This window comes from Chiloscyllium plagiosum, unplaced genomic scaffold, assembly GCF_037043375.1.
Source record: "Chiloscyllium plagiosum isolate Xiang-an unplaced genomic scaffold, Cpla_swu_hap1 HiC_scaffold_47, whole genome shotgun sequence".
Lineage (NCBI taxonomy): Eukaryota > Metazoa > Chordata > Chondrichthyes > Orectolobiformes > Hemiscylliidae > Chiloscyllium > Chiloscyllium plagiosum.
Window position 1 is genome coordinate 17,032,401 of NW_028270185.1, and position 8,935 is coordinate 17,041,335.

The following is an 8,935-nucleotide window of genomic DNA, read 5'->3' on the forward strand; positions in this document are numbered from 1 at the left end:
GACCTGTGACCCCAGCTCCGACCTGTGACCCCAGCTCTGACCAGAAACCCCAGCTCTGACCTATGACCCCAGATCTGAACTGTGACCCCAGCTCTGACCTGTGATCCCCGCTCCAACCTATGATTCCAGCTCTGACTGGTAACCCCAGCACTGGACAGTGACCCCTGCTCTGGACAGAAATGGACAGTGACCCCAACAATAGGCAGTGACCCCAGCGTTTCCCACTCCCTCCTTGTTCTTGCCTCTCAAGAACATGTCCCTTGATGACGACGCTGAAGGGCAGGGCCACACCCAACAACTGAAATATAGCGGCAACCTGCAGCAGAAACGTGGTAAACGAATCTCAGCATCCGTCCCTGATTTTAATTGGGGAGTATTTTTGATTTGTTCGCCTGACCTTCGCTCTGTCAGTCAGAGGCCTGGTAACTGCCTTCTCTCCTGGTCTAATTCTGGCCTCCTATACCTGACTCAGGGCCAATACCTCCACAGCTTCCAATCCACACCTCTCCGCTCCTTAAAACGCTCCACTTGGCACCATAGAATCCCTACAGACTGGAAACAGACCATTCGGCCCATTGCATCCGCACTGACCCTCTGAAGAGCAACATTCCCAGATCCAACGCCCTCCCAGACCCACCCTATTCCTATAACCTTACTTTCCCCATGCCTGACCCACCTGACCTGCACGTCTTTGGACTGTGGGAGGAAACGCACATAGAGACGGGAAGAACGTGCAAACTCCACACAGACAGTCGCCCGAGGCTGGAATCGAACCCGGGTCCCTGGCGTTGGCGCTAACCACTGGGCCATTGCGGTGCCATTGAAGCGAGCCTTTCAACCAGCTGATCTGAGCTGACCTGGCATCAAGTGTCGCCTCACAGTCGCTCCTGTGACTAAAGTCGGGACGTTTTACTCAGTTCAGAGCGTGTGGAGACCAAAATAAGTCAAGAGCATTCCCCCCGGCAGCCTTACCCGAGACTGAGAGGAGCAGAGGAAAAGGTTCTGTCTGCACCAAAACTGAAATTGACAGCTTATCGCCAGATCCTTCCAAGGAAGGACATTTAACTGGTGACAGGTAATGAACAGCATCCTCAGTGTTGCAGTACAGATCCCCAACTTGAGTTGTTTTACTGGGAGAACGAAGTCAATATGAAAAGGGGTGGGGGGGGGGGGGGTCAGGGTCAGGGGGTTAAGGAGAGGGAGGGGATGGTGAAATGACACTATCAAAGGTAGCAATTTTGAAATGGCTCAGCACAGCGAAGAGGTAACGGCCTGGTGGTCCTGTCGCTGGACTGTTAATCCAGAGACCCGGGGTAATGCTCTGAGGGTCTGAGTTCGAAACCTGCCACAGCAAGATGGTGAATTGAGTAAATATTTGGGGGCCTGATGATGACCATGAATTGATTGTCAGGGGGGAGGAGGAGGAATATCCCACTGGGTTCCCCTTTCAGGAAGGAAACTGCTACCTTAAACTGCTCTGGCCTACATGTGACCCCAGGCACGCAGCAACGTGGCTGATGCTGAACGCCTAGCCACTGACGCTCTTGCCCCATGAATGAATTTGAAAAGAAAATCCTGGTGCTGCCTTGCGTTGGGAAGGGGGCCTGGGGCAATGCACTCGAAATCGAAAATGCAGTAGGCCGTTCAGCCCCTCGAGCCTGCTGCCCCATTCAATATGATCACGGCTGATCATCCAACTGAGTCCCCTGTTCCCGGACCCTTTAGCCCTGAGAACTGTGCCAAACGCTTTCTTGAAAGTGAGATTTGTGAGTCTGGGAATTGCTCTGAAGGAGGAGTCAGGAGCCCCCAGTGCCAGGCTGTCCATGTGGCACCCTCCCCCCCTTTACCCGCAGGGGTTGGGCACAGAGGGTATTCCACACCGCAGTCCTGAAGGACTGATGCTTAAGATTGTTCACAGACTCTCTCTCTCTCTCTCTCTCTCTCTCTGTTTCTTTTGTGGACTCTGTGTCCTGGGTAAATCGGGAGCTCCCTCCTTTTCTGAGGGGGCTCAGGCTGACATTTGTTTGGCGCCTTTGACCACGGGTGGTCCAGGGGGCAGGAATCATTCACCCAACAACCCCTAACCACCCCCCCGCCACACACACACACACACACACCCTTTTCAGGGTAATACCTGTACCCGACTGTGCCCAGTAAGGTACCCCGCACTGCCCACTCTGTATGCTGGTGGGACGCATGGGTGCTGCAGTGTGGCACCCCTCACCCCTCACACACACCCCCCCTCCCGCCACCATCCCAGACCCTGCGTGAATTCTGATTCTCAGTGGGGCGCGCTGCCCCTTTAAGGGCTGCCGCCTGGGTCTAATTGGCTCACCCGCCTCACCACGACGGTCGAAGGTGTAGCCCACCCACCCCCCCCCCTCCACCGCCAAGATTGTGGGCACGGCAGCAGCAGTAGCGCCCCCACCTCTGAGGGGGGAGGCCCGCAGGTCCCACCTGGCTGCAGAGGGGTGGCCGAACCAACATGTGCCAACCGGTCTGATGAGGAAATCAGCTCACCCTGGCAGGGCACTGGGACGGGAGAGTGCAAGGTGCCAGTCAGCTTGCCAAGTTGGAGCGCTTAGCGGCTGTGAGCGACACAGGCAGAGTACCGGGTGCTGAGAGAAACAACCCAAAACCAGTCCAGGAACAACTTCCCCCAACCTGACATTTGCTGTCTTCCCCAGCACTTCCTTTTCAAGTTAATTTTTGACTCAGTGCACAAAGGATACCATTCAGAGTGATTTTTATCTCCTCCCCACTGCCACTCTCAGACACACACACACACACATGCACAATGTCAGTGTCTCTCACAGGCAAAAGAAAATTCACCTTACTTTGGATTTTAAACTCTCAAAACCTGGCGACAGCAACTCGCTCAACAAAACATAAGATGCATCTCTCTCTCTCTCTCTCACCTCTTACTGTCCCTGCGATTCATCTTTGCTGGTTTCTTTCTGAAGACAGGCAGGAAATATTCGCAAAAGTTGTCTCTCAGCGCTTGCTGTTTCACATGGTGCTGTTAAATTTCGCTGGGTTAGTCCTGGGCTGGGGGCTGGAGGGACTTGGGGACTGGGGGAGAGAGGTGGGGGCTGTGGCTGGGGGTGTCACTCGACTCCTCTTGACAAAACACCAACTCTCCCCACTTCTGTAATATGTCTCTGACGCAATTCTCTTTCTCTCTCTCTCTCTCTCTCTATTCAGGAACTGACTGAAGGCAGGAACTTGCCACTGGTCAAAGCGATGCTCAAGCACACACAGAGAGAGAGAGAGAGAGAGAGAAAGCGATCGTGACAGAGAGAGAGTGACAGCGAGTGAGAGACACAGAGAGAGAATAGACTGAGAGAGAAAAACACGAGCGAGAGAGGTATTGACAGTTAGAAAGGGAGGGAGAGAAAGGAGTGACAGAGAGACAGAGTGAGGGAGAGGGAGAAGGGAGAGGGGTGACAGAGGGACACAGAGAGAGAGTGACAGAGAGAGGGTGAGGGAGAGGGAAAGGGGTGACAGAGGGACACAGAGAGAGAGACAGACAGAGGGACAGAGAGTGTTAGAGAGAAAGTGAGAGAGGGGGGGAGGGAGGAGAGGGGAGTGATACAGAGAAAGAGAGACAGAGGGACAGAGAGTGAGGGGGGAGGGAGAAAGGGAGTGACAGAGAGACAGAGAGAGAGAGAGACAATAGGGAGGAGGGGAGCGAATGACAAGGGACAAATAGAGAGAGAGAAAGATGGGAGAAGGAGAGAGGGGGTGATAGAGAGAGAGTGAGAGAGAGACACAGAGAGAGAGAGAGTTGAGGTGGGAGAGAGGGAGTGACAGAGACAGTGAGAGAGAGAGTGAGTCAGAGAGAGAGAGTGGGGGTGGGAGGGAATGACAGAGTGAGGGAGTGAGAGAGAGAGAGTGAGAGACCCCAAGAAAGGGTGAGGAAGAGAGGGAGTGATAGAGAGACAGGGAGAGAGAGAGAGGGCGAGTGTGTGAGACAAAGACAGTGAGGGGAGGTTAAGGGACAGATGGAGTGACAGAGAGACAGATTAAGAGAGAGATAGTGAGAGAAACAGTGATAGAGATTAACAGAGACAATGAGAGAGAGACAGGGAGAGAGAGATGGGTAGGGAGAGGGGGAACGACAAGGAGACTGACAGAGAGAGAGTGAGTGAGAGAGAGGGAGAAGGGAGATGGGGGATTGAGACAGAAAGAGGGATGCACAGAGAGACAGGGAGAGAGGTACAGGGGAGAGACAATGAGAGAGAGAGCTAAGGAGAGGGAGGGAGCTTCAAGGAAACTGACAGAGAGAGAGAGAGAGAGGGGGGAGAGAGGGAGTGACAGGGAGAGACGGAAAGGAGTGACTGAGGGGGAGAGACAGAGAGTGTTAGAGAGACAGGGAGAGAGAAGGAGGGGAGAAAGGGAGTGATAGCAAGAGAGACAGAGAGAGACAGACTGACAGAGAGACAGAGAGTGTTAGAGAGACAGGGAGAGAGAGAGGGAGTGATAGAGAGCGAGAGAGACAGAGAGAGAGACAGACAGAGAGACAGAGAGTGATGGGGAGGTTCAGAGGGCGTGACAGAGAGAGAGAGAGAGAGACTGACAATGAGTGAGAGAGACAGAGAGAGGGGCAAGGGAGGGTGGGAGTGACAGAAATTCATTCTCACAGAGGGACAGAGAGAGAGAGAGTGAATGGGAGAGAGTGGGGAGGGGGATAGGGGCCGAGTTGCTCATTTCCTGGCTGGGAGGGTAGGCTGAGGTTCCAGAGTGGGACAGGTCACAGACAACATGGGAGCATCTCACTGAGCACCAACCATAACCTGGGACACGATCTCCGCCTCTCCCTGCTCCCCAGGGAAGGGCGGGGGTGAGGGGTGAGGGGTGGGGGTGAGCAGTGAGAGAGAAGATGGGCAAGTGAGGGCTATTAGGGAGGGCGGGGGTGAGGGGTGAGGGAGGGGCTGATGGAGAGAGGGGAGTGAGTGCGAGACAGAGCGGGGGTGAGGAGGAAGGTGAGGGAGAGGTTATGAGTGGGACGTGAGGGGGGAGAAGATGGTTGGGTGGGGGATTTAGGGTGTGGATGGTGGCGAGAAGGGGGAACGGGGTAAAAGAGCAGGGAGGGGTAAGAGGGTGCAGGTGGGGAGCAACAGAGACGTGGCGTGGAGGGGTGGGGACAGGAATTGACTGCGAAAGAGAGAGGGAGAAAGGCAGGAGAAAGAGGGAGAGAGGGAAACAATAGAGAAAAAAAGGAAGAGACAGCTTCTGAAATAAACTGGTTGGATTGGGAAAGACAATAGTCAGAGAGGGGCAGCGAGAGAGAGAGAGGGAGAGAGGGGCAGTGAGAGAGAGAGAGAGGGGCAACGAGAGAGAAAGAGAGAGAGAGGGGCAACGAGAGAGAGAGAGAGAGAGAGGGGCAACGAGAGAGAGAGAGAGAGAGGGGCAACGAGAGAGAGAGAGAGGGAGAGAGGGGCAGTGAGAGAGAGAGAGAGGGGCAACGAGAGAGAAAGAGAGAGAGAGGGGCAACGAGAGAGAGAGAGAGAGAGAGAGGGGCAACGAGAGAGAGAGAGAGAGGGGCAACGAGAGAGAGAGGGGCAGTGAGAGAGAGAGAGGGGCAACGAGAGGGAGAGAGAGAGAGAGGGGCAACGAGAGAGAGAGAGGGGCAGTGAGAGAGAGAGAGAGGGGCAGCGAGAGAGAGAGAGAGAGAGGGGCAGTGAGAGAGAGAGAGAGCGAGAGAGGGGCAGTGAAAGAAAGAGAGAGAGAGAGGGGGAGAGGGGCAGTGAGAGAGAGAGAGAGAGAGAGGGGCAGTGAGAGAGAGAGAGAGAGAGAGGGGCAGTGAGAGAGAGAGAGGGGGGCAGTGAGAGAGAGAGAGAGAGAGAGAGAGGGGCAGTGAGAGAGAGAGAGAGAGGGGCAGCGAGAGAGAGAGAGGGGCAGCGAGAGAGAGAGAGAGGGGCAGTGAGAGAGAGAGAGAGAGAGAGAGGGGCAGTGAGAGAGAGAGAGAGAGGGGCAGTGAGAGAGAGAGAGAGAGAGAGGGGCAGTGAGAGAGAGAGAGAGAGAGGGGCAGCGAGAGAGAGAGAGGGGCAGCAAGAGAGAGAGAGGGGCAGCGAGAGAGAGAGGGGCAGCGAGAGAGAGAGAGGGGCAGCGAGAGAGAGAGATGGGCAGCGAGAGAGAGGGGCAGCGAGAGAGAGAGAGGGGCCGCGAGAGAGAGAGGGGCAGCGAGAGAGAGAGAGGGGCAGCGAAAGAGGGAGAGAGAGGGGCAGCGAGAGAGAGAGTGGCAGCGAGAGAGAGAGAGGGGCAGCGAGAGAGGGAGAGAGAGGGGCAGCGAGAGAGAGAGGGGCAGCGAGAGAGAGAGAGAGAGGGGCAGCGAGAGAGAGAGGGGCAGCGAGAGAGAGAGAGAGGGGGGCAGTAAGAGAGAGAGAGAGGGGCAGTGAGAGAGAGAGAGAGAGGGAGAGAGAGGGGCAGCGAGAGAGAGAGAGAGGGACAGCGAGAGAGAGAGAGACAGAGAGGGGCAGTGAGAGCGAGAGAGAGAGAGAGGGGCAGCGAGAGAGAGAGAGAGGGGCAGCGAGAGAGAGAGAGAGGGGCAGTGAGAGAGAGAGGGGCAGTGAGAGAGAGAGAGAGGGAGAGAGAGGGACAGCGAGAGAGAGAGAGACAGAGAGGGGCAGCGTGTGAGAGAGAGAGAGAGAGAGGGACAGCGAGAGAGAGAGAGACAGAGGGGCAGCGTGAGAGAGGGGCAGCAAGAGAGAGAGAGAGGGAGGGAGAGGGGCAGCGAGAGACAGAGAGAGGGGCAGCGAGAGAGGGAGAGAGAGGGACAGCGAGAGAGAGAGAGACAGAGAGGGGCAGCGTGAGAGAGAGGGAGAGAGAGGGACAGCGAGAGAGAGAGAGAGGGAGAGAGAGGGGCAGCGAGAGAGACAGAGAGAGGGGCAGGGAAAGAGAGAGAGAGAGAGAGGGGCAGCGAGAGAGAGGGGCAGCGAGAGAGAGAGAAGGGCAGTGAGAGAGAGAGAGTGAGAGGGGGCAGCGAGAGAGAGAGAGAGAGGGGCAGCGAGAGAGAGAAGGGGGGAGAGAGAGAGAGAGAGAGAGGCAGCGAGAGAGACAGAGAGAGAGAGAGAGAGGGGCAGCGAGAGAGAGAGAGAGAGGCAGCGAGAGAGGGAGAGAGAGAGAGGGGCAGCGAGAGAGGGAGAGAGAGAGGGAGAGAGAGAGAGGCAGCGAGAGAGAGAGAGAGACGGACAGAGAGAGGCAGCGAGAGAGAGGGGGAGGGAGAGAGAGGGGCAGCGAGAGAGAGAGGGAGGGAGAGAGAGAGGGGCAGCGAGAGAGTGAGAGAGGCAGTGAGAGAGAGAGAGGGGCAGCGAGAGAGAGGGAGAGATTAGCAGCAAGAGAGAGAGAGAGATAGGGGCAGTGAGAGAGGAGGGACGAAGAGAGAAAGGGGCAGCGAGAGATAGAGAGAGGGACAGCGAGAGAGAGAGGGAGGGAGAGAGAGAGGGGCAGCGAGAGAGAGAGAGGCAGTGAGTGAGAGAGAGAGGGGCAGCAAGAGGGAGAGGGAGAGAGGGGCACCGAGAGAGAAGAGAGAGGGAGAGAGAGAGGGAGAGAGAGGGAGAGAGGGAGAGAGGGGCAGCGAGAGAGAGAGAGAGGGAGAGAGAGAGAGAGGGGGGCAGCAAGAGAGAGAGGGTGAGAGAGGGGCATCGAGAGAGAGAGAGAGGGGCAGTGAGAGAGAGAGAGAGGGAGAGAGAGAGAGAGAGAGAGAGGGGCAGCAAGAGAGAGAGGGTGAGAGAAGGGCAACGAGAGAGAGAGAGGGGCAGCGAGAGAGAGAGAGAGAGGGAGAGAGAGAGACAGCGAGAGAGAGAGAGAGGGAGAGTGAGAGAGAGAGGGAGAGAGAGAGAGGGAGAGAGAGAGGGGGAGAGAGAGAGGGGAAGTGGGGGGGAGAGAGAGAGGGGAAGTGGGAGAGAGAGAGAGAGAGAGGGGGAGAGAGAGAGGGAGAGAGAGAGAGAGAGAGGGGGAGAGAGAGATGGAGAGAGGGGAGAGCGAGAGAGAGAGAGAAGGGGAGAGAGGGAGAGAGGGGCAACGAGAGAGAGAGGGGCAGCGAGAGAGAGAGAGGGACAGCGAGAGAGAGAGAGAGAGAGGCAGCGAGAGAGAGAGAGGGGGGGCAGCGAGAGAGAGAGAGAGAGAGAGGCAGCGAGAGAGAGAGAGAGAGGGACAGCGAGAGAGAGAAAAGGGCAGTGAGAGAGAGAGAGTGAGAGGGGGCAGCGAGAGAGAGAGAGAGAGGGGCAGCGAGAGAGAGTGGGGAGAGAGAGAGAGAGAGGCAGCGAGAGAGACAGAGAGAGAGAGAGGGGCAGCGAGAGAGAGAGAGGGGCAGCGAGAGAGAGAGAGGGAGGGAGAGAGAGAGGGGCAGCGAGAGAGAGAGGCAGTGAGAGAGAGAGAGGGGCAGCGAGAGAGAGAGGGAGAGAGGAGCAGCAAGAGAGAGAGAGAGATGGGGCAGTGAGAGAGGGGGGAGGGAGAGAGAAAGGGGCAGCAAGAGATTGAGAGAGGGACAGCGAGTGAGAGAGAGAGGGAGAGTGAGTGAGAGAGGGAGAGAGAGAGAGGGAGAGAGAGAGAGGGGGAGAGAGAGGGGGAGAGAGAGGGAGAGAGAGAGAGAGGGGGAGAGAGAGAGGGGAAGTGGGAGAGAGAGAGAAGGGGAGAGAGAGAGGGAGAGGGAGAGAGAGAGAGGGGGAGAGAGAGATGGTGAGAGGGGAGAGCGAGAGAGAGAGAGAAGGGGAGAGAGGGAGAGAGGGGCAACGAGAGAGAGAGGGGCAGCGAGAGAGAGAGAGGGGCAGCGAGAGAGAGAGAGAGAGAGAGAGAGAGAGAGGCAGCGAGAGAGGGAGAGAGAGAGGAGCAGCGAGAGAGAGTGGGGAGAGAGAGAGAGAGAGGCAGCGAGAGAGACAGAGAGAGAGAGAGGGGCAGCGAGAGAGAGAGAGGGGCAGCGAGAGAGAGAGAG

At 56.9% G+C, this 8,935-nt stretch overlaps 1 protein-coding gene across 1 annotated transcript in view; it reads right to left on the minus strand.

Annotated features, from left to right (window-relative positions):
- Positions 1-3,093, minus strand: part of rasgrp4 (RAS guanyl releasing protein 4) — a 175,744-nt gene extending 172,651 nt beyond the window's left edge. Inside the window, exon 1 of the mRNA XM_087984075.1 lies at positions 2,919-3,093. Coding sequence (XP_087840201.1) covers positions 2,919-2,941 — 23 coding nt within the window. The 5' untranslated portion in view covers positions 2,942-3,093. The remainder of the gene's footprint in view (positions 1-2,918) is intronic.
- Positions 3,094-8,935: the final 5,842 nt, after the last annotated feature.